General features: G+C 45.1%; 1 protein-coding gene across 1 annotated transcript in view; it reads left to right on the top strand.

Annotated features, from left to right (window-relative positions):
• LOC146830893 (fibrocystin-L-like) overlaps window positions 1-26,248 on the top strand; it is a 533,569-nt gene that overhangs the window by 46,502 nt on the left and 460,819 nt on the right. The window contains exon 15 of the mRNA XM_085603812.1: window positions 18,305-18,396. Within this exon, the coding sequence (XP_085459938.1) occupies window positions 18,305-18,396 (92 nt within the window). The remainder of the gene's footprint in view (window positions 1-18,304; window positions 18,397-26,248) is intronic.

The raw sequence follows: 26,248 nt of genomic DNA, 5'->3' as shown, positions 1-26,248 counted from the left end.
AATGATAACTACATTGTGCGAAACGCTGATAAGGGGGGCAATGAAGTCCTTTGGGACAGGCAGAAGTATTTAACAGAGGCATATAAGCAACTAAACAACAAACATTGCTATGTTAGAATTGATGAAAGTTTGATGGTTTCAAGCTATACAAGCTTTAATGTTGAACTTAAACAATGGTATGATCAATGTCTCTTAAGCCACGATGAGCATATGTTTATGAAAAGTGAGCAACCAGTCACACCGGTGTTTTACCTAATCCCTAAAATTCATAAAGATGTGGAGAATCTGCCAGGGCGCCCAATTATTTCAGCAATGGGAAGTGCTCTAGAACATACGATTCATTGCTAAATCCTCGGGTAAAAACATTACCTTCTTATATTCAGGATACAGGGGACTTCCTCAGGAGGATTTATGATCTACCTTGGGAGGAAGATTATTTATTGGTTACCATTGATATGTCAATATTGTATACCAGCATTAGGCACAATGATGGTTTGATAGCGGTCAGACATTTTTTAGGAACAAGACCAATTAGGTTGTGGTCACAAACAATAATTCTGCATATGATTGAGAAATGTCTGAGCAGTAATTTTTTCCTGTTTAATGGAGAACTGTTCCACCAGGTATGCGGGACTGCTATGGGCACCTGCTTCGCTCGCAGCTATGCAAATCTGCATATGGGCTGGTGGGAGGAGCAGGTGGTCCAGACACAGTACCAAAAAGAGTGGGAAGAAAATACCATGCACTGGAGTCATTTTATTGATGATTTATTTTTAGTGAGGAAGGGCTCTGAAGAGGATGCTAAGAGCTTCATCAATAGATTACAAAAAAACAACTTATATCTGAGTTTCACTAGTAAAATAAGTAGAACCAGTGTTAATTTGTGTCAGGACTGTCAGGTTGTCAGCAGCACAAGTTACATAAAGCACGCCACTAACCTTTTTTCCAGAACTCCAGCAGGGACGATTCCCCTGAACATCACCCCCAGCAGAGGAAGTGTAAACCCTCCTGCGTGAGGCAGTATCTGGGGGAAAAAGGGAAGGGGACAACTCAAAGAATAGGCTGACAGCCGTAGGTTCCTTGCAGGGTCTCAGTAGCGCTGTTACAGGCGCGAGTCTTTTTTGCAAGTATTCAATAAACCATGATAATGTTTTCTTAAAGGCAGAAAGCGCAGATTTCCTGCAATGCGATAAGTTTGGATTGTCACTGCGCACAAAGGGATGGCTTCTCACTACTTCATACGCGATGCTCTTCCTGGGGATGCAATTGCTGAATGCCCAAGATCAGGTTCCAGTCCGCACACAATGCCTGTAATCACTCTTAAAGAACACTGCTGGCTGGTGACAAAACAATATTACCCATTAGTCAAAAACGACAGTATACCCACAGAAATGAAATAAATGTCTCGCTTCCAGCTATCTGGTAAAAACCACTAGCCTCCCCAGCCCCTCCGTATACTGAACAGAATGTTCTGAAGTCCGGGAGCACCCTCAACTAACCACCTCCAATGGGGAAATACTCTGCTTTTGGTAGCAGGGAAAGGCACACTCTGCCTGCGGTCTCTACACAAATGCACGATAGTGCGAGGGGACGCGGTGGAGGGGGGTAATGCACGGAACCTTCCCCGTGTTACCTGGACCTGGCTAAACTGAATATCTGGACTTCTCTGGAACGTTGGTTGCGGCGCTCCGTCAACGCTGGAACGGGACACGACCCAACTCGGGAATGAAGGCTGAAATGCTTCTTGCTGAATTCCGGCGGGGAACACCATCCGCCATTATAATCCTTCACGACTCTTTGTTGTTAAGCGCCTTCCGCCTCCGGAGGAAGTGCTTATGAACTGCAGGCGTCGAGGTGCGCCCCATTGCATGCAGGGATTGGTAGTCTTTGGGGCCTTTACTTGTTGTGTGCCTGAAAACGGGTTGCGGGGTAAAGCGATAACGTTTCTGTCGAGAGAGTGATCTGTGGGTGAGCGCTACAATTTGTTAGACCTCACTGTGTATATCAATGAAGGAAAAGTGGAAACTAGACTATATAGGAAGCCAACTTCTGGAAATACATTATTGCACGCACAGAGCTTTCATCCTGTCAATTTGAAACGGAGCATTCCATATGGAGAATGTCTCAGTACGAAGCGCAAGTGATGAGGCAGAAACAAGTAAAGAACTGAATCTTCTTAAACAAAGATTTAAGGTCAGGGGATATCCGGATGAATGGAATGACACTGCTGTCAACATAGCCTCCAAGAGGACAAGAGATTACATTTTGTTTAATAAAGACAAAAACCAGAAGAGAGACAAGTAATCAGTGCAGGTTTAAAACAACATTTAGCAAGCAGCAGGATAAAGTAAGAAGCATTCTAAACAGACACTGGCACATTATTAGGAATGATCTATTGTTGAGAAAATCTGTTTCCCGCAGACCTCTAATTACATTCCGTACAGAAAGATCCTTTAAGCAGGCATTAGTTAGAAAGGCTTTGGAGAAACCTAAGCCAAAAACTACCTGGCTAACCAAGCGCTAGGGTTTTGTGAAATGCACAAAATTCAAAGCCTGCATACATGGGACTAATACAGAACAGTATAAACTAGGACTGACAGACTATGAAAAAGATCAGAGGAAAGTACACCTGTAAGACAGATTTTGCTGTCTACGTGCTACAATGCACTTGTGGCTTGAGTTACGTGGGCAGTACAATCTTAGAAGTCCACAAAAGAGTTCTACAACATTTGAGGGCCATTAGAAATGGTGATAGGACTTATCCTGTCGTCTGCCATTTCGAAAGGTTACATAATAAAGATGTTGGGGACTAACTTACTATGTAATAGATGCGGTGGCAGCTGACCAGAGAGGGGGGAACAGAGGAAAGAAATTAAGGAGGTTGGAATCCCGCTACATTATAGAGCTAGACTCTAAACAGCCAAGAGGTCTGAATGTAGAAGAAGACTTGCGCACACACACCTATAGTATAATAGGAACTATGCAATAATTCAAAAAAGATCTGGATCAATAAATTGTGCTTTTAATGGGTGAAGTGACAATTTTAATTGACAGACTTGTCAGAGAATCAGGGAAAGGAGCCCTTTGTCTAAGAGGTTTGGTGATATGCCCACTGCTACACTTGGTGAGTGTAAGAGTTTCTGAGACTTAAAGATATATACTAAGCTGCTGCGTACTTTAAATTACAATTCTTTCAATACTACTGAATGTTAGTATTTCTAACATATGTATTCTGGCTGACTGTGAGACTGTCTGTATGGGTGTGTGACCGGGCATGTGAGTGGCTATATGGGTGTATAGGTAGGGGTGTGAGTGACTGAATGGGTGAGTGAGTAGCTGTGTGAGTGGCTGTACTGAAATGAAATGAAATCAAGTTTGACATTTCTAAAGCACGCTACAACCTGTAGGTGCTAAGCGCCCAGTTGGTAATAGAGGTAGTGAGTAAAAGCCAAAACGTCATGTGTGGAATAAGGTAGGTGATTGTACTAATAGTTAAACAGCCAAGTTTTAAGTGCTTATTGGTGGGTGAGTGGGTGTGTGAGTGAGTGACCATATGAGTGAGTTAGTGGGTGTATGAATGCCTGTATGAGTGAGTGGCTGGGTGTATGGGTGAGTGAAAGACTGAGTGAGGGTTTGGTTAAGTGAGTTGGTGTGTGAGTGGCTGTATTAGAGAGTGAGTATTGTGTGAATGGCTGTATGGTCGAGGGAGTCGATGTGTGAATGGGTATGTCAGTGGCTGTCTGGCTGTGTATTAGTAAGTGAGTGAGTGGCTGTGTTGAGAGGCTGTATGGATAAGTGAGTAGGTATGTGAGTGGCAATGTAGGCGAATAAGTGAGTGTGTGTGGCTGTATTAGTGACTGTATGGGTGAGTGACTACTTAAATGAGTAGCTGTATGGGTGAATGAGTAGTTTTGTGAGTGGCTCAATGGATTAGTGAGTGGTTGTCAGTATTTGAATGGGTCTGTGAATGGGTATGTGAGTGGTTGTGTGCATGCGTGAGCCATATGAGAGGTTAAATAGGCATGTGAGTGGTTCTGTGGATGATGTCCTCAACAATGTCATTAGTGATTTCTTTTGAGATGTCATCAGTGATGTCACTGACCATGTCTTGAGTGATGTAATATGTGAGGTCATAAGCAGCGCATTGTGGGGCCATATGTTATAGTTACCTGAGGTAACTATAACTGCTGAATTTCAATGGTTTTCTAGGAGTGAAATCTGAGCTTACTTATAAGTTCCCTGAACCTTTGTATTTTTAGTGAATTTCTAAGGTTTTTTTAAATCATATTTCTTAACTATAATGTCCCTGTAAAATTAGTTTTTTTCAGTGAACTTCTAAGGTTTTATAATGTTATTTCGTAGCTATAACAGCCCTGTTAACTTTGGTTTTGTAAATTAACATTTAAAAACCTTAGAAATTATTTCCTAACTGTAACCTGTAACCTTTAGAGTGAGTGTGTGAGGCCGATTTCAACCCCAGGGACCCCATCCCCTGGGGCCTGGCCATAATTCAATGGGGAGGGGTGCGGCAGGAGACCCCTCCCTGTGCTGATTTCAGCCCTGGGCACCCGATCTCCCATGACCTGGCCACTTCTCCCTGGTTGCCCTGAAGCCCACCCAGGGAAACCAGCGTGCTGTGATGAGGACCGTGGGGGTGCCTCTAGACCCTTGCGGTCTTAGCCTATTCTCCACCTTCTGCGTGAGACAGCATTGCTTCTGCGCAAAGGCAGCTGCTAAATATGCAGATCCCTGCAAGCAGGAGCATTACTGTTATTCTGTCTGCATGGGAGCGAGCAGGGAAACCAATAAAAACGCTGCTTCCAGCAAGCCGGAGCAGAGGTATGTTTGCTCTCACTTTGTGGGTGAAGCAAAGGCAAACTGCCATGTCCCAGAAGTGGGCACCAGGGGACACAGCAGGAGACGGCTATGGTGGGGTGGCAGTCCACAGGGCCAATAATGGCTCTAGAAGAGGGGTTGCATGGCTCCCCTTCTTAAGAGTGCATGGGCCGGCCTGGGAGGCGGGGCCACATGGCCCTAGGGAGGTTGTGGTCCCTGGGGCCCTTTCGGGCATGGGAGAGGGTCTGCACAGCCCTCCTTTTTTCTCGTAAATCCTTGTGGAGGTGGCAGTCCCCGGGGCCAAGAATGGCCATGAGAAGGGGGGCCTCCTGCACCCCCTTATCTTATTTAAAATAAAAGCCTACAGGACTTGGCCCACCGGGGGGCAAGTCTTCAAAGATTTTGTGTCAAAAATGAAAAAAAAAATGCTTGTTTGCCCTGGCGGGGTCCTACGGGGACCAGAGGATTTAGGGCTAAGGGGTCAGGGCATTCCCACCCTGACTCGTTTATTTTTTTTCTAAGGATTTTTAGGGACTCGTCTCATGCCAAGTCTCAAAGATGGCTGCCAGCACTGCCTGGTTGAAGTGTTAGCAGGCAATCTGATATCAGCACGGGAACAGTCAGATCCTCGTCGGATCCACATCCCTATACATATAAATTAGGATTTTTTTAAATATCTCCCAAACTACTAAATGGATTTACACCAAATTACAAAACGTGTGCTTTTTGGACCAAAAGCTACCTTTCTGCCAAATGTGCTGCAATTCTGTCCAGCAGTTCAGACTGTAGTCGTGTTCAAAACCCCAATGAGATTCAACATGGGAGAAACAAGTTTCTAAAATGCCCCCCCTTTTTCTCTGCCCCTGCTTCATGGATCACCCCAACACTTTCCAAGCACAATCAGAATCCCCGGGTCACTTGTTTTGGAAAATTTCATGAAGATTCGAAAAAATGGTTCTAAAGATATCGGCAATCCGAAAAACACTTTTCAGGTCCTAACTATAACTACCTACTGGCGACCGCCAATATATATTTATATATAGCTAGATAGATATAGACACACGCATAAATAGATATCTAGATATAGAGATCTAGATTTATGTGTGTGTGTAGCATTTGCATTCCGAAGGTTGTTTTACACGTGCTACTTTGTTTAGCCTGATTCTTTGTGGATTTTGAGCAGAGTGGTGCAATGCCATGGCATGCTTGTCTTAAAAGCTACTTTCTGGCTTCGATATAGGGGTACCTTATAAAAGGTGGGAACAATCTGGCCTCTTTTTGCCTGGGCAATTTATAAGACTGGAAGTGCATAGAAAGTGTTATTGCTTTTTGCTTTGCTCCTTTCTTCTGCATTCTTTCCCTTGGCACTGTAGAACACCTGAAGGGTACCTTGGGGTTCTCTGAGCCTGCGGATGGGTCTGTGCAGGAGGACTTTTTAAGTGATTTTCATCACTTTGGTTGAATAGATGGCTATGCAATAAGTTGCCCATCATGTTGGGGAAAAACGTACGCTTTGGAGGGGTTGGATACCAAGGCTCCCTCTGTCTCTGAAGTGGAACCCTTACTGGCTACTGTTCTGGCCTAGTCTTCAGTTCTGAACTGGCTTCTTAAGATTCCCCAGAACTGATCTGACTGAATCTTAAGTCAACTTAGGAGGATATTCTTAGCCTCTGTATTTACTGTATTAACGCTACATATAGTATCCAGCTGTTGCTGAAGAATTTCAGTTGCTGTGTGAGATAATGAAGAATGGAAGAATCCTGTTCCCGTGCTGGCCTTCATGTAGGAACAGGTCTGCTTTCTCACATTTAAAAGGATTTCTGTTGCTGCTGTCTTTTCTGGGGCCCCCATCTGTGGCTGATGCTGTCTTTAGCTTTATTGTTGGAAACTGTATTGTGCCCAGCGGGAATTTTTTCTTGATCTAAATTTTCTGATGTCCAAGTCATTTGGCCTACAATTTGAGCTTTAGATAAACAGGTCGGTAGATGACGTGATGATTCTTTTGCATTTCTTCCAGGGACTCTGTCTTCTCTTGTGTTTGCTTTGGTGGCAAGGGTTTGCAGTAGTTCCTGCAGCTCTTTCATGGAAGATAGACACTTCTTTGTCACTCCTTTGTCACTAGGTTCTGGCCTCAACAAGTTGTCAATGTCTTCATCACACCTATTCTCCCCAAAAGTATCTCTCTAGCTTCATTCCTGTATCAAAAAGAAAATGATGGTGGGTGGAGGAGTGGAGAAAGGGTTTAGTTTCACCACTTTCTTGACCATTGGTATATCTTAGTGAAGGGTCTTTGGGTGCCTTAGTTGTGGCAATGGATCTAATATTTAGATTTCAAATAGCTGACTTTCTTAGACTGGTCTCACCCTGCTTTGTGCCTCAGTGAAGTCGGCTACCCTACTTGATGAAATAGAGTCTTTGCTGGACCGATAGTGCCTGTGTAGTTATGGTTAGGTAAGTCATTTTATTGAGAAGGCTTTTTTCTAGTTTTAATAACTGTGAATCTTCAAGGCATTCCAAAAATAAGATCACCCACGTTGGGTTATTCATGTCGGGTTTTGTGCTCAACTTCAATGTGGGGCCGAAAAAGGTGGGGTTAAAAGCTTACATTTTCTTTTACTTCAGTATGACGATTTGCTTCTTGATACAGAAAAAAACAGTTGAACAGAATTTCACCAATTTGGGCATGCAAGTCAAATTTAACTCAAAGAAGCGGATTTGCCTGGGTTGGTGTAAATCCATTCAGTAGTTTTTGATAAATTAGCGCTTGAAAAGTGTTCTGGAATGGCATTTAGAGGTTACCGTTTTCAGATATCTAGACTGTTCATCTGCAGATTCCCCAGGGATTTACCAATCCACAGAGCTTACATGAATCCAGTTAATATAATAACACTATACCATTAGATCAGGAAACATTTTCTCCCTCCGACCATTACGGATTCATAAATTTACTGAGACTTTTAAAAACTTCTGAAGGGCTGACCAGCAAATAATTTTGTTGTTGTAGCGCCCTTTAATGGTAAAACGTTTTGCTTTCCCCCTAGTTTTCCTGACCTAGAGTTGCTGTTAGATGCTTTGGGTGCTTTGCCACTGCTGATCAGTGTCAAAGTACAAGTGTTCCTTGTGTAAAGTGTGATGGTAATTGGTTGGCCATGATTGGTATGTTTGCCTTACTAGTAAAGTTCCTAGTGATGTGCACTGTGTGTGCAAGGGCTAGTAATGCAAAGGCACGCAGAGAAGGGAACTCAGACCTTCAGTGTAGGGCCTACATGTAGTTTGCTAAGTTAGCATGTTGTCCTGACAAGTGCAACCACTTGTCAGGCCTTAAATTCCCTTTTGCGTACACAGTGGGCACCCCTGTGGTAGGTCCCAGGTAACCCCTGGGCAGGGTGCAGTGTAAGTAAAAAGTAGGACATATACTGAGGTGTGTGTTATGTTCTGACAGTGAAAAACACTCAATTTCGTTTTTCAATGGTGAAAGGCCAATCTGCCCATAGGACAGAATGGGGGAGGCTGGGTATTGTGTTTTGTTAGCCTAGTTTCCTATAAGTTTAAAATGGAGAGGTGAAGTTTAGTATGTATGAACTCACAGTGTCATAACACATCTTTCTATGAAAGAGGTTTTGTCACTGTGCATTCAGAAACCACTCTTTTAGAAAGTGGCTGAGTTTTGTGCTTTAAGCATTTCTGTGTGTCTCTGCTAAATGTGGATTGACTGTCTGGATCTGAGAGGTGTGAGGAGCTGAGAGAGGTCTTGACCCAGGGAGGGGGTTGAGATGGCACCAGGATGCCCTGCATCTGGAGAGTAGGGGGAGGAGAAGCCCGGGAGGTGAAACGGCCTGGGCTGGTGCTATAAACCAATTGACGCATCTCCTGATGAGTGATTAAGGCTCCAGACCCCCAGTATCAAAGGGAGAAAGGTGAAACTGGGAGGGAGACACCCAGAACTGATTTAGGCAGGGGTCATGGACACCTGAGCACATATGAACTGCAAAGACATTTAGGGGTATAACTATGAGAACTGAGGCCTCCGAACATTGGAATAGAAATGGATTGAGACTGAAAAGGCTTAGACCCATTTCATGGTCAAGAGGAACCTCTGCTAAGGAAGGAACAACTGAAGAGACTGCTGGGAAGGACCAATCCTTGCTGTGTGATCTGGGGCTGGTCTGCAGATTGCTGTTTTAACCAAGGAAGAGGCTGTTGGGACTGTGCTGTGTGCGCTGGGTCCCCTGCTTGAAAAAGACTGCTTTGTGCTGTGTCTTGTAACCCCAAGAGCCCAAGGTGAGCTGGCTCCCTGTTTGGAAACACAGGAACACAAAAGTTTCCGGAGTAGTTTCAAGCGACGCGGTGGGCACGTGTTGTGGCAGCTTGAAATCCTTGGAAGGAGTGCCCTGTGATCTTGGACACACGAAGTATGAGTGAGACTGGACATGCTGGGTATGTGTCATGGTGCACAGGAGGTGTTGGTGAGGAGCCCCTTGTCAACGCATGCACCAGAAGCGGAGTGAGTCTCGGATGCACAGGGTGCGTGTCGTGGTGAACCGCAGGCGTTGGTGAAGTGCACCTGGTCATCGAGTGCACTGAAGGAGAAGTGAAGCTCGGACACGGTGAGTGTGTCCAGGTGCGGCCGGAGGCGTTGGTAAAGAGTGCCTGGATATCGGAGCACCGGAGTTGGGAGTAAGTCTCAGTGAAGCAGTGTGCGTGCTTTGGTGCAACCTGGGACTGTGAAGGTGATCGGCTGATCATCGTGTGCACCGGTAGAAAGTGAGTCTCTGCAGCGCGGTGTGCATGTCTTGGTGCCAACTGAGATAGCAGGAAGGAGTGACTGGTGAACGTGCACTCGGAGTCTGCGTAAAGACTCATCAGCGTTGTGTGTGTGGCATTATGCCAGAAGAGACCCAGAGGGTGCTGTGGTGAATGTGCACCCAGAGTAACATAATCTTAGGGGCGTGGGGTACATGTGCCCTGTGGCCACCTGAGACCTTCCTAACAATCGCGGCGCTGCCCGGAGGAGCTGAGCTGCCAGGCCGAGCCGCTGAGGCCCATTTGAGGAAGCTATACATGGAAGGCCCAGTCTGTTGAATGAGGAGAGTGGGGTCGCGCCCCCAGGTATCGTGCAACACTGCCTGGGCGGGGTGCAAACTCAGAGGGACACTCTCTCGGCCTCTCAGTCCTTCTGGTGCCGTGACCCTTTGCTTCGGCTCAAAGTGGGGCCTTTACAAACCAAAGGAGTGGCAGTACTGGGGCCACAGTGAGAAGCTGTGATTTATGTCATCGTTGATCCGTGTGGGGGCCAACTGTTATCGAAGAGGCTGACTTTCGTAATACACATTGCCAATATTGCTGCTAACGAACTGCCAGACTGTCTTATGAAGCCTGACAGTATTTCTGCATAACAAAGTACACGATTGTAGCGCTACGCATTACATTATTTCTCACTTGCAAAGTACAGGATTGCAGCGGCCCACATTGCATTATTTCTTTATGGCAAAGTACATGATTGTAGATACACATTGCATTATTAATTATTTGCAAAGTACGTGATTGGGGTGTGACGCATTGCCTTATCCCTCCATCGGGCAGTACATGTTTGTAGCGGTACGCATTGCATTATTTCTCCCATTGCAAGTGTTAGATCTGGGGGTCTCTAGTTGGCAGAGGTAGGTACCACTGTCCAAGTAGGGACCCTTGCTTCTAGTCAGGGTAAGGGGGATACACTCTTTAGATAACCCCTGCTCACCCCCTTGGTAGCTTGGCACGAGCAGACAAACTTATCAAAGGCAATGTGTAAAGTATTTGTACAAACACTCACAGTAACACAGTGAAAACACCACAAATGGACTCCACACCAGTCCTACAGAATGTCCCGACGTGCTTTTTCATCTGGGGCCAGAAGAAGTGGGTGACAAGCCTTTGGAAGGTCTTGTCTTGCCCCAGATGTCCTGCGAGAGGCACGCCATGAGCCAGACCCAGTAGGAAGTCCCTGAAGCGCTCGGGTGCCACCAGCACACGGGCTTCACCGGGCTCAGAGAACTTAGGCTCACTATAAAGCAACCATCCTCCCAGTAAATGAGATGATCCTTGGCCGCTCCACCTGCTGCATGGTCTGCAGCCTGCTGCCGCATACAAATGAGGGAAGGGCATTCCTTCTGCGCCCTGCAGAACTTCTCCCTGGAGGGGCCACCCTCTTGCTGCCAATAGGTCAGCTCAGGTAGGTCCCCCAGTTCGGCCACCTGTTCCCCTGTAGGTTCCAGGGTATCCACCTCAGGTTCTGCTCCTTCCTGGACCGTGGGAACGGTGGGGGCTGGTTTCCCACGCCCTCTGCTCCTTCTCCTCTGGGCCGGTAACTGGGCCACTGTTTCAGGCTCCAGGTCTGCTGAATCACCCCTACTGACTGCCATAGACTGAGTGGTCACACAGATCCACTCAGGCAAACCTAACATCTCCATGTGAGCCTGGCGTATCACCTCCTTCCACGGGGAACTCTCCAGGTCATTACCTAGCAGACAGTCTACAGGCATGGATGGACTCACAACAACCTTCAAGAGACCTGAGACCCCCCTCCACTCAAAGGGAACCTGCGCCACTTTACAGAGGCGCACTGAGTTGTCAGCTGCAACTACTGGGTGAAGTATATTGGGAATGACCTGCTCTTCAGACAGCCACTGACCCCTCACAGATGTCACGCTGGCTCCTGTGTCTCTCATAGCCTCCACCCTTCTCCCATTGACGGTCACCCACTGCCCGTATTTCTTAGTGTTATCGGGCAGGTACGTTTCCTGGACCATCTCTTGGTCTCCAAAAGAGACAAGGGTCATAGCTGCTGGTCCCTCACCTTCACTAGAAATTAAATCCTCCCCCAAAGCTATACTTGCTAAACCCGGTTTAGGAGCACCAGTGGGTGCTGGAGGTTTCTTGGGGCAACTAGGGGCAATGTGCCCCACCTCTTTGCAGTGATAGCAGGTAGGTGGGCCCCTGGGGTCCTGCCTGCCCCTAGGGGGCCAGGTTGATTTGGGCTTGGAGGGTTGGGACTCCTTTCCCTGGGAACTGTTTTGGGGCCCTTGAGAGAACTTCTTTTGGTTACCCTTGTCCCCCCCACTCTTTTGCTAGGGACCCTGCCCACCTTTGGCTGTGATACCCACAATTCCTCTGTGGACCCTGGTACTGGTCCAGCGGTCCGCCTCCTTTGCAAGCTCAATGCGGTCCATCAGCTTGCTGTCTAAAAGATGCTGGCGCAGCTCTGGAACACATAGACTACTCAAATGCTCCCAACTAATTAAATGCAACAACCCCTTGTAATCAGTTACTTTGTTGCCCTTCATCCAACCTTCCAGTGCACGCGAGTACAGATTTACACACTCCATCCAAGTTTCAGACTCTTTCTACTTGGAGTTCCTAAACTGCAGTCTATACTGCTCTGGAGTAAGTCCATACCTGAGACATAGGGCCTCCTTCATATTGGGGTAGGTCATGGCACCTGCTAATTCTAAGGGCTCTAGAGCACTCCTCCCAGAAGCCTCAAAATGTTTCCACAGGCCCTCCCCCCAATGCTGATCAGGCACACCATTCATCCTCAATGCAATCTCATATGAGGTAAACCAGGCATAGATATCCTCACTCCTATTATAATTCTGCACCAAATCTTTGGGGATATATACTTTACCCCCATGCACTGGCGGTGCGCTGCCAACATTGGAACTGGTCTCCACCTGTTTGGCTCTGATGTCCAGTTCCCTCATGCTCAACTCATGAGCCAAAAGCAATCTTTTCTCTTCTTTCTCTACTTCCAAGTGCTTCATCTTCATTCGCATGATTTCCAATTCATGCTCTCTCACCCTTTGGTTCTCCTCTAACTCCTCTGGGGTGAAGCCCCTACCAGAATGGTTGCTGCCAGCCCTTGAGACTGGTATGCCCACGGGCAGATCTTGGAGAACAAAGCCATTCTCTTCACCTGCATCATCGTCCTCTTGGGCCTCCCACCAGGCCTTCAAGACTCTTTGTAGCACATCCTTTCTAAATCCGCTTTTCACAGGGCAACCAAGGTCTTTGCAGAATTGCTTGAGCTCCTCAACTCTGTACGAATACAGATCCTCAATGGAAAACTCCAATCCTGCCCTCTCACTTGTTGCCACCTGAGACATGATGCTCTAGAAGAGTTACTCAAAAATAGAACCAAAAACACAGTATGTGGTTGCGTAGTGGTCTGCACTTAAACTAGTGATGTACACCAATTACTGTGAGTCAAGTACAAATACAAGTTCTAATCCTCACCGCTGACCACCAATGTTAGATCTGGGGGTCTCTAGTTGGCAGAGGTAGGTACCACTGTCCAAGTAGGGACCCTTGCTTCTAGTCAGGGTAAGGAGGATACACTCTTTAGATAACACCTGCTCACCCCCTTGGTAGCTTGGCACGAGCAGACAGGCTTATCAAAGGCAATGTGTAAAGTATTTGTACAAACACTCACAGTAACACAGTGAAAACACCACAAATGGACTCCACACCAGTGTAGATAAATAAAGTACTTTTATATAAACTACAAAAGACCAAAACGACAAAAATCCAACATACACAGTTCAAGAATATGGTTTCAAAAGAGTTCTTAGCTTAGCGACAAAATAATCCACATTAGCGTCGATTTTTGCCAACAGTACCTGGTGATGCGATAAAAGTTCCTAGTGGCGCTCAGACGTCAAAAAACATGCAACAGCGTCAGTCCTGAGACCCTGCGGAGACGATGCGACAACGCCGCTGCACGCAGTGGGCGTGTGCGACGAATCCGGTCTGTATGGGGAGTGAGGCAATACTTGTATGGATTCTAAGGCGTAGCTTCTCCGGTAGAAATGTATTCGCAAAGGCACGATGCGACGATCTTCGCTGGCTCTGCGACGATCTTCACAGCGCCGAAATGCGGCCCGCTAACGAGCGGTGCAACGATCTCACTCAGAGACGGCAGGTTCTGCAACGATACACGCAGCGACGGGGATCTTCCCGCTCCGGAGGCGATGCGCTCCGAAGACGAACGCGGCGCTGATTTTGCAGCAGCAACAGGCGCTGCGACGATCTTCGCAGCGACAGAAATGTTCTCGCTAAGCCAGCGGTGCGTGAAAAAGTTGCAGATCTCTTACTTGTTTTCTCTTGGTCAGCTTCCCAACAGCAGGCACAACTTCCAGAGGCCCCACAATGGGATCAAGCACTCTAGGAAGGGCAGAACTCACACAGCAGAGTTCAGGGGGAAGCTGGGGGTGAAGTCCTTTGTTCCTGGGACTTCTTAACAGGAGGCCAGCTTTACTCAGGCCCTTGGAGATTCCTTCAAGCCAGGGGACACAGCACACAGCAAAGTCCTTCCCCTCTCCTTGGCAGCAAAGCAACTGCAGGTCAGCCTTACAGCAGGTCAGTCCTTCTTCAGTCTTCCAGCTTTCTCCTTGGCAGAGGTTCCTTCTTGATTCCAGGATGATCTAATTTTCTGTAGTCTGGGTCTCAATATTTATACCCCAAAATCCTTTGTCCTCTGAAGGCAGAGGGGCCTTGGCCTAGTCAGAACCAGTTCTAGCCAGTCCTGGAGCACTCTGTTTACTTGGTTTCTTCTTTCCTTTGAGAGAGAGAGGGGCAGGGTCGTCAGCCGCCCAGCAGGGGGTGGAGCCAGCATTGTGGAAGGCAGGCACAGCCCTATTCATGCCCAGGTGCAACTCCTCCCACCCATCTACAGGGAAATTTCCCTATTCAGCCCTGGGCTGACTCATTCAGCCTCTGGGAGCCACCTGTCACTCACAAACCAGACAGTCAATTCACAAACAGGCCAAGGCACACAAAGGGCATGAAATGAAACAGCCACTTTCTAAAAGTGTTGTTTTCACACACAGGATTTAAAAACCATCTTTCCTAAAAGATGTGTTATTAAATTCTGAGTTCAGGGAAAATGTCTGTAATTCACTACCAGAGCATGTCACCTACACCAATACAAGCTCTACCATTCACATACACTGCACCCTGCCCAGGGGGGTACCTAGGGCCTTCCATAGGGGTGTCCAATGTGTACAGAAAGGGAAGGGTTAGGCCTGGCCAGTGTGGACACTGGTCAGGTCAGCATGGCAGTTAGCAACTCCACCCAGGCACTGCGGTGGCAGGCCTGTGACACCATTTTAGGGCTACTCCTGTGGGTGGCACAATCAGTGCTGCAGGCCCTCTAGTAGCATTTAAATCACCAGCCCTGGCACACTCAGTGCACTTTACTAGGAGCTAACAGGTGAAACAAATATAATAATAATGGATAACCAATCAATATAACAATTTACCTAGGGCGCGCTTGCACTTTGACACTGATCAGCAGTGGCATAGTGCCCAAAGCATCTAAACCAGCAAAAATGAAATCCAGCACAGCGTCAAAAATACAGGTGGTAGAGGCAAAAAGTCAGGGCAAACCACGCCAAAGATGCCAGGTCTAACAGCAAGGTACCGGGATGTATCGTTACGCATTGTATTATTTCTCCTTTGCCCAGCACAGGATTGTATTGTCACGCAGCGCACTATTGTTTGCTCATTGCAATGTGTGTGATTCTAGCATTATGACCAGCATAGCGTTTGGAAAGCGGTGGTTGGGATTTGAACCTACCAGCCAGCCAGAACGAATATTACCCTTTATTGTATGTTGGCTTTTGTATCGTGTGGTCTGATCGTATATCTTGTGATATAAAGTTTATACTCATTTTATCAAACTCATGTGGATTCCATTTGTGTTGTTGCCAGTGGGTTGCTGTGGACATGGTTGCACATACTAGACACTCGTGCCTTGGAGATATGCCTGGCCGCTTGTGCCATGCTACTAAGGGGGTGAGCAGGGCTATCTCAAACGGTGTCCTTCCTTGGCCTAACATTGAGTCGGGGTGTCCCGGGTCGTGCATTTGGAGACAATAATGCGGGACTGGGACTCTGGCTTCCAACAGTGCACTGAGCACTGTGCTGGGAAAAATAAAAACAAAAGGGCACAAAGTGTGAGGAAGAGCCTACTCCAACCCTCAGACCAGTGTGGACTTTCTGCATATAAATTAATATTAAATGATTTTTACTGGGCTAGATTTGTGACTCCTAGACTATTTCTGTCTTCGCAATACCTTTCTGGGGGTTCTCACGATTTGCAAATCTTGCACAAGATTTGTGAATCTTGAAAAAAATTATAAAAATCATTTGATATACTACAACTGTGCTTGGTCTGGACAACCCCTCATGAATGGCTTATGGCTGGCTGCAACTAGACTTGGTTCCCCACTGTGTGTTGAGTGCAGGGCTTGGCCATAAGCTAGGCCATGCTGCCAAATCCTGTTGCACATGGCTGAAATTAGACAAGCGAGAGAGGCCCCACAAGCCAAGGGACGGAGCACCGTTTCAGTAATAAAATGAATTCTCCCCTTGGTAAAACAAATAAATTCACCTATAAATCTTCAAACATTCAACTATCAGCCATACCTCAAGGATCTACAATCATAAACCATACCATGTGAGTATAACATTTGCACAGAGCTTTAATGCTATATTTGTTACCACGTAGGTATCCGTTATCAGTATTCCTCATATGTGTTTACATTAACAGTTCTCCACATGGTCCTTAAATGTATGAAAACAGAATTTAAATAAAACGGAGGCTTCACATTTACAAAAATTCAAATGTACATGTGTAAAACACCTCCCCAAAATTTAGTGCAAAGGTTTGTACAACAATTAAATGTCAAAATTAGAATCAAAATAAATTTAAAAAGGGAGAAGGCACAAAAAAGTAAACATAAGTCTATTCAAGAGATGCCGGTCTGCTATAATAATTACTAATAATATATGATGCTTCACACGTATCATCATTACCATATTTCAATGTTAGGCGTATCCTGCATATATGGAACATGTCAGCGTGTTTCATGAAATATATGATATGTTGACAAAACTGAAAAATACACAATCTCCCACACAAATTCGTAGCAAAAAGTGTTTAAAAAAAGGTTCAGTGAGACGAGAACTCATCAGCCCAGCCTTCTCTTTCAGATCAAAGGTGCATGTAGTGTTTCCTATTATTTAGTTTTCTTCAAAGCATGTGTATGTATTCCTAGAATTGGACATCATACAACCACTCTTCCAGGTTACAAATTCCAACATATAGTATATATGCTCACAGAGTAAAGTTCTAACCAAGTCCTTTTTCTAGGGGAGCTTGATCCTCCTCGACCTTTTAAACTCTTTCATCCACTATTCCTGTAAAAGATGATTTAAAGTCTTTTACGATTGAATTCCCGCCCCATGGGATTACTGAAGGAGAGGGACAAGGAACCCTCACCAATCCATCCTGTCAACCAAGTGACATTAGGATCTGAATTCATCTTTACGATCCAGACAACGGGGGATCCAAGAGTTTAAAAGACCAAGGAGGATCAAGATCCCTTGCAATTTACAACCAGTATTCTTTTGGCCAATAACACATTTTAAGAACCAATTTATGTAATGATAGGTCAGCTTTTAAAATGACATATCATTATGATGCGCAATCCAGCCTACCCCATGAAAATTAATGAGGAAGATTGTAAATTGCAACTCACTACGATTGGAGGCCACAGGGATAGGAGCTTGCTCGAGTCAGCAGACCGCCATGTCTGTGATTGCCTTTCAAAGGTAAACTTTATTTTTTGTATATGCAGCCAGGAAGCTGGGCTGCATTAAAAAAGAAAGGGTACACTCTTTTTAGTTTTTTTGAGAGTTTGCAGCGATCCTATGGCCCACTGCCTACTGCTAACCAAAACCCTTTTTGCTTTTGCACTTGGGTTACCTTCCCAAGATGGGGGTCGGTAACTTATCAAAGGTTTACCACCGCTATTTGGGTCTGACTACTACACACCCCTTCCAAATAACAATTTCTAAATTTCTACTGTGTATAGTACATTGCTAACAACATTTTTTTTGGTCTCAAACTCAGATTCGGAGCAAATGTGATCAAAAGCTTGCTTTTTACATCTGGCATGTTGTCATTAAGGACAGTTTTTAACAGAATTGGCCATGTGTTTATTTGCGAGTCACTCCCTTGACACACACAGCTCACCAAGCAATTTTATGAGTCTGAAAACCAAGATTTAATAGACTAATGAGAAAAAAGATGATTTACATTCTGTTGAAATTCCGAGAGACTGGTTCATGTTCTTATCACTGACAATAGATTTGGAATTATTACTGGGGTTTCTCTCTTCCATACCTGAAGCGCGCATGATGATTTGATGGGATATTAATCTTTCCATCCTGGTTTATCTCTTTCTCTGTGACAAATCTTTTCTGGACAAACCCCAGAAAACATCATAAATGGCAAATGCTTCAAACAATCTTTTACAAGTCAGGTATTCATTTCAAAATACTTGATGATAACTGTGGTAGAAACTGCAATGTTGTGGTGATTTTACTTCGATGTACACTAACAATGTCCTTGTTACCCTGTTGTCAGGTCAGGATTGCCTATGGGAATAGTGCCTCTTATCAATTTTATAACTACGACACACAGAAGTCTGCTGTTTTGTCACTTCAAGAAGGGAAAGGGTAAGTTCTAATTTTAATGTCATTTATTACATTTCTTTCTCCGACTATGCACTTTACAACAGCAAGACAGTAGAAAAGAGTAACACATTATTTTTAAAAAAAATCAAAAACGATACGGAAAAAAAAGTACAATATATTACAGGGCATTTAGGATAAAAATTGTATTAGGGATCAAGACAGTGAGAATTTAATTTCCAACAGGCATATGTGTACATAATTAGCAGTTTGTTCAATCTGTTAAAAAGTAATACAACATTTAAACTGGATTATACGGCTGATGGGACAGGATTCGTTGTCTAGGTAACTAATTTTGTGTGCACAACTGGCCTAATTTGAAATCAGAGACTGTCAGAAACATATGCGCGAACCTGTCTTTTTTGTTCCTTTCAGAGGAAATGTTAGTAAACATATTTGTTCGGCACAAATAAGATGTCAAAGGAGGGAAAATGTATATTTAACATTCTGTTAAAAGAAGTGTGTGCAAAGGTGAAATAGGTGAAATGAACTTTATTGTTCCCATGGCTGTACGATATTTTGCTTGCTGAAAATAACTTTTGGGCAGTCTGAAAAGAGCATAACCGGCTCAGAAGTGTGGCGACAACTTTGGAATGATGCAAGGGCCTGTTGAGGACACGTGAGTGAAAAGAGAAAAGAGCGGGGGAAGGCGATGAGTGGAGTTGCTGAGTAATATGAACTTATGGCATTTTTTACATAGTGAATTCAGTGTTACATTGCCTCCACCAGTGAATTCCCGTTGCTTAAACATTTAGCACACTGCCTTCGGGGGTTTGTGGGCAAAGAGGGCCTGATTATGAGTGCGGCCGAATCTGGTGTGCGCTCCGCCACACTGCGGGTTCGCCCGCAGTGTTATGAGTGTGGCGGTTGGACCACCACGAGACCGCCAGCTCCACCGAAATCAAGGATCTCGTGTGGCCGAGGCAGTGCTGACAGGGCCAGCAATATGCAGGTGGTGCCTCTGCAGCACCGCCGAGCATATTACATGTTGTCTGTCCACCGCCTATTCCATGGCGTTGAGCTGCCATGGAAAGGGTGGGGGAGAGGCAACTAAAGGGGCCCTTACAGGGGCCCCTGCTACTCTTGGGCCTGGGGGTGCATGCAGGGAGGTCACAATATGTGCCCCCCTGGATTTTCACCCCTGGCCCTTTATTTTGCCTCTTTCTGCTCATTTCTCACCGTTATCAGATCTTTATCAGACCTTAATCAGCCTTTATTTTGCCTCTTTCTGCTCATTGCTGACCTTTACTTTGCATATTTCTGCTTGTTTCTCACTTTATTTTGCCTCTTTCTTCTATTTTCTGATTTCTGTTTGATCTCTTTCTGCTTGTTGTTGACCTTTATTCTGTCTCTTTCTGCCCTCTTCTGACCGTTATTCTGCCTCTTTCTGCATGTTTCTCACTTTTATCATGCCTCTTTCTGCTCATTGCTGACCTTTTTCTGCTTTTTTCTACTTGTTTCTGACCTTTATTCTGCCTCTTGCTGTGCATTTCTGACCTGTATTTTGCCTCTTTCTACTATTTTCTGACCTTTATTCAGGCTTTTTCTGCTAGTTTCTCACCTTTTTATTTTGGCCTCTTTCTGCTTGTCTCTCACCTTTATTTTGCCTATTTCTGCTCGTTATTGATCTTTATTCTGCCTCTTTCTGCTTGTTTCTCACCTTTATTCTGCCTCTTGCTGCTCATTTCTGACCTATATTTTTCATCTTTCTGCTCGCTTCTGACCTTTATTCTGCCTCTTTCTGCTTGTTTCTCATCTTTATTTTGCCTCTTGCTGGTCTTTTCTCCTGGGATCACGGGGAAGCCTCAGGGCCCCCATGGTCCCTGCGAGGAGCCAGTATTGCTGCTGCACGTAGGGAGCTAAAGAAAGGCAGCTCCCTCCGTGCAGGAGCAATCATTTTATCTGTTTCCATGCCTGCTTTCATTGGGCATCAGAACAGACAAAACCTCTGCCTCCAGCAAGCAAGAGCATTTTGTCAGTTCTCACTTCCTGGAAGCAGGAAGTTTGCTCTGACTTGGCTGGAGCTGTCAAAGCTACCGTCAACTCACAGCAAACAGCTATATCTTGGGGCTGGGCATCCCGGGACCCTTGGGGGGGTGGTGCTGCCCAGGGCCATTATTGCCCCATCCTTCTGTGAACATGGGCTGGCCCTGGGGAGGTGGTGGTCCCTGGGTGGTATATGGCCCAGTAGGGGGACCGCTCGGCACCCTCCACTTTTAAAATGGCATTTTAGCCCTGGGGAGGTGGTGGTCCCCGGGTAGGGGTCCACAAGACCCCCCATTACTATCAAGCTTGCCCTGGGTAGTGGTGGTTCCTGGAGTGCAGGGGTCCACAAGGTACCCGATGTCATTACAGTTAGACTGCTCCTGCCGGGTAGGTGGCAGTCCCTGGGGCCTGGGGGAGGCTTGTGTCCCCAGTAACACTAAGATAAGCCCCAGGGAGATGGTGGTCAGTGGGGCTTAAAGGAAACTCAGGAGGGGGCCCTGTGTGCCCCCTCCTTTTTTAAATTTCGCATGCCCTCAGGACCTGGCCTATCCAGGGGCTAAATGTTAGAGAAGCACGGAAGCCTGCACTTCCTTTTTAGGTCGAGCCTAGTGCAGCGCGCATGCGTTGCTCTGCAAGGCTTCTTGTAACTGATCTGTGTGGGTCTGACTCCCCCCACACATTGGGTAGGCTTTTGCGTGTGTCTTTCAATAATGAAAGCACAAAAATGGCTAAAGGCGGGTGCATGTCCCACCTCTTTTGTAATGTTCACTCCCACAGCGTTTTACCTGCGGGAGCGAGCAGCGGTGCGCAGGGTGGCAGCTGCATTCCTCGTGGGTCAGGTTATTATCTGTAATGTTCACTCCCACTGTGTTTTGCCTGCGGGAGCAAGCAGAGGCGAGCAGGGTGGCAGCTGCATTACAACTACTGGGGCTTTTATTAGGCAGCAGCTTCAGACAACATACTTCCTTTTTTTAGCCTGCCTAACAGGCAGCACACAACTAGTGTTAATGGGAAGTGAATGGGCTTTCAAGGACAAAACTTCTAACTGTACGAGCTCGTAAACCAGGTTCCATTGTCAAATGTTGCTCAATAGGGTGTGATTTTGGACAAAACATTTGATTTCCCTACACGCATTTAACAATACAGGTGTACTGGACTGCAGCGTAAGTATTTCTGTTGATTTTTAGGTGCTGCTGTTGAGCACCAGAAACCACCAGCTCATATTTAGCACTGCACTTTCCCTATGTTTAAAACGCCAGTACATAATATAAAGCACGGTAACCTACATTCAATGTTGGTTTCATTATTAAAACACTGCTCACAAACCGTGTAAATATGAAGGGAATGTGCTTTAAAGGACAAAACCTCTGGCACCAGTGGCACTCCCAATGCTTAATTTGTAACCTTGCAACTGCTGGGGCTTTTATTAGGCAGCAGCTTCAGACAAGATACTTCTGATTTTTAGCCTGCCTAACAGGCAGGGCACAACCAGGGTAAAAATGAAGGGAATGTGCTTTAAATGACAAAACCTCTGCTTCCAGCTGCACTCCCAATGGTTAATTTGTAACCAAGCAACTGCCAGGGCTGCCATTAGGCAGAAGTTTGAAAAAATGTTATATATTTTTTGTGCCTGCCTACCAAGCAGCATACAACCCGTGTAAATATGAAGGGGATGTGCTGTAAAAGGAACAAACGTCTGGCTTCAGTCGCACTCCCAATGCTAAGTTTGTAACCTTGCAACTGCCAGGGCTTTTATTAGGCAGCAGCTTCAGACAACATACTTTTTTTTGTAGCCTGTCTAACAGGCAGCACACAACTTGTGTTAATGGGAAGTGAATGTGCTTTCAAGGACAAAAATTCTAACTGTACGAGCTCAGAAAACCAGGTTACATTCCCAAATGTTGCTCAATAGGGTGTGATTTTGGACAAAGCATTTAATTTCCCTACACACAGTAAAAATACAGGTGTCTAGGACTGCAGATAAAGTATTTCTGTTGATTATTAGCTGCTGCTGTTGAGCACCAGAAACCACCAGCTCAAATTAAGAACTACACTCTCCCTATGTTTAAAACACCACAATATAATATAAAGCACGGTAACCTACAATCATGATTGGTCTCACTATTAAAACACGGTCACCTAGATTATATATTTGTTTCTCTAATATAATCTATGCAGTACCTGTTTTATGTATTTCATTTATATGCTAAATAGGGCACAAAAGTGCACACAATTTTTTTTCTGAATCTGTGCCTTTTAACTGAATTATAGTGCATTTTATTCTGAACTTTTCGGTTTTTTATATACACACAGATATTGTTCTCTTTAACTTCTGTGCAATCGCCTTTGGAAGCACTTATAGTTAAAATAGGAGTCCAGCTCCAAATGTATTCTACCTGTATGGTTGTTGTTTTTATAAGGCACAGACAATGCTGTTGGTGCACTGAACATATTTTAATATTATTTGGCAAAAACAGAAATAGAATAGTGACATGCCTCTAGCTGCATTCCCAATGGTTAATTTGTAACCAAGAAACTGCCGGGGCTGTCATTAGGCAGCAGTTTTAAACAATATATATATTTATTTTTTGCCTGCTTAACAAGCAGCGCACAATCCGTGGAAATATGAAGGGAATGTGCTTTAAATGACAAAACTTTTGGCTCCAGTCGCAATCCCAATGCTTAATTTGTAACCTTACAACTGCCGGGGCTTTTATTAGGCAGCAGCTTCAGACAACATACTTTTTTGTTTAGCCTGCCTAACAGGCAGCACACAGCTTGTGTTAATGGGAAGTGAATGTGCTTTGAAGGGCAAAACTTCTAACTGTACGAGCTCAGAAACCAGGTTCCATTCTCAAATGTTTCTCAATAGGGTGTTATTTTGGACAAAGCATTTAATTTCCCTATACCCAGTAAAAATACAGATTTCCTGGACTGCAGATAAAGTATTTCTGTTGAAGTTCCCAAATGCAAGACCTATTGGCTATGCCAATGCCTGCTTTTATTTTCGGTGGGAGCATTGGATCCAGCATGACTCCTGCTGGAAAATAAAAACAAAAATGCTTTTTTTGCCCTAGGCGAGGTCCCTGTGGGACTCCCCCAAGAGGCCTAGGAGGTCAGAGGATTCCTGCCCATCTCTTTTTGTAAACATTTTTTGTGGGACTCAACTGAAGCCAAGCCCCAAGATGGCTGCCAACACTTCCTGGTTAAAGGGTTGGCAGCCAATCACATTTCTGCATGGGAACTGTCGGATCCTTGGAGGATCTGCATCCCTATATAAACAAATTTACTTTCCCTTTAATATCTTAAAAACTACTGAATGGATTTACACCAAATAACAAAAAGGGTTCTTTCAGGACCAAACGCTAGGATGTTATACTTAGGCTTAGATTTCACTTGTTCAAAACCAGTGAGATTGAGCAGTTGTAATTAATTTAGCTAACTAGAACTTCTATAACCTAGGCCCCCGCAATGCGCTGCTTGCTTTTTATTTTTTTTTGTTGGCAGTTTTATATAGCATGAACTTGATCAAAACGTTTCAGAGCACTTTACATGAGCACCAGTTGCATTACAGATGGACACATACATTTTGAGGCACTGGGAGATTAAGTGATTTGCCCAGAATCACAGGATGTTTGAGCCTCCCGTCAGACTCAAACCTGGTTCTCCAGCTTCAAAGTCAGCTGCCCCCGAAATTGGTCCCAGGATGCTTGTTTTCGAGTCCAGGGAAGACCTGGCTTGGCAGTTCGGGCTGGACTGTTCCCATGAGACACAGGGTCAAGACTGATTTGCATATAGCTGGGTCTGAACTGGGGTGTAGAAGTGAGCTAAAGAACGAAGATGGATTCACCCCAGCTCTGTGACGGGGGGGTGAGTGTCTGAAACATTTCAGTGCTCCGTCCATCATCTCTTTGTGTTTGCTATGTTGGCCATCCTAGCCATTAAGCCACACCTTTCTTTTATGACCTCACATATTACATCACTCATGACATGGTCAGTGACATCACTCATGACATCTCAAATGGCATAACTAATGACATCACTGATGACATCATCCAGTGAGTGTGTTTTGACAATGTTTCTGAGACTTCCACATATATACTAAGCTACTGCATAAGTTAAATTACTATTCTTTTTGGAATACTAATGAATGATAGTGATTTAACATATGTCATCTGTGTGTCTGTCTGTATCAGTGTGAGAGTTGGTGTCTAAGTGACTGTACTGTTATGTGAGTGGGTGTGTGAGTGGTTGTATGAGTGAATAAGTGGATGTGTGATAAGCTATTTGGGTGAGTGAGTGACAATGTGAGTGTCTGTATTGGTGAGTGAGTGGGTGTATGAGTGACTGTATAGGTGGGTGTGTGGCTGTGTGTGTGGCTGTATGGATGGCTGAGTGTGTGTGTTTGAGTAGATGTATCAGTAACTCAATGGTTGTGTGAGTGGCTCAATGGGCAGATGAGTGGGTGTATGAGTGGTTGTATGGGTGACTCAGTGGCTGTGTGAATATCTCTATGGGTGAGTGACTTGGTATGGAAGTGGGTGTATGGGTAGGTGATTGTCTGTTTGAGTGGGTGCATTGGTAAGTGAGTAGGTGTATGAGTAGCTGTTTTGCACAGTAAGTGCCAGTGTGAGCTGTATAGGTAGGTTGGTGGGAGCGAGAGTGCTTGTATGGATATATGAATGGGTATGTAAGTAGTTTTCTGGATGAGTGAATGGATGTGTCACTGCTGTATGGGCGAGTGAGTGGCTGTGAAAGTAGCTGCATGGGTGAGTGAGTGTGAGTAGTTGTATGGGTGAGTGATTGTGTAATTGGCTGTGCGTGTGTTAGTACTAGTGTGAGTGACTGCATGAGTGAATGGGTGTGTGAGTGGCTGCATGGGTAGGTAAGTAGCTTAAGGGTGGGTAATTGGCTATATGAGTGGCTGTATGAGTAGTGAGTAGTTGTGTGGGTGTATAAGTGGAGTATGAGAGGTTCTATGGGGAGTGAGTGGGTATGTGAGTAGTTCTGCTGATAATGTCACGAGTGATGTCATTTGAGATGTTATCAGTGATGTCATCAGTGATGTTACAGACCATGTCATGAGTGATGTAATATCTGATGTCATAAGCAGTGTACTGCAAGGTCTTAAGTTAAAGTTAGCTCGGGTAACTGTAACTGCTGAACTTCACTGGTTTCGTATGAGTGAAATCTGAGCCTATCTACATACCTGTAACCTTTGTTTTTTTCAGTGAATTTCTATGGTTTTTAACGTTATCTCCTAACTGTAACTTCCCTGTAATCTTTTCGTTTTCTGGGTGAATTTCTTTATTTTATTTTATTTCCTAACAGTACCATGTAACCTATGAGAGTGGATGTGAGAGTGGCTGTAGAGGTCAATGTGTGGGTGAGTGAGGGGCTGTATTTGTGAGTGGGTGTGTAGTGGCTGTATGGGTCTGTGAGTGGTTTTGTGGGTGTATGAGTGTGTGTGTGTAGCTGTAGAGGTTGGTGAGTGGCTGTGTGAGTGGCTGTATGGATCTGTGAGTAGATGTGAGAGTGTCAGAATAAGTGTGCGATTGGGTGTCTGAGTATCTGTGTGGGTGTGTCAATAGCTGTGTGAGTGACTGTGCAAGAATAGAACCTCACTTGCCCCCTTATCCAACAAGAGTCCACAGTTTTGCACAAAATACCTACAAAACTGGCATACTTCCTGCTTGTTAAGTACTAAGTGCTACCTCATTGAGTAAATGTCCAGTGCATATTCTACAGTAAATCTGTGTAATGGACCACAATGATATGTCTCCAGTAACCCTGTGTGCGTTTCAGCAATGTGATTGTTCCTTGTGTCCAAAGAAATTAACGATGGATATTC

This window comes from Triturus cristatus, chromosome 5_1 (assembly GCF_964204655.1).
Source record: "Triturus cristatus chromosome 5_1, aTriCri1.1, whole genome shotgun sequence".
NCBI lineage: Eukaryota > Metazoa > Chordata > Amphibia > Caudata > Salamandridae > Triturus > Triturus cristatus.
The sequence above is the reverse complement of the archived record's forward strand: the minus strand, read 5'-3'. Positions and strand labels throughout refer to the sequence as shown.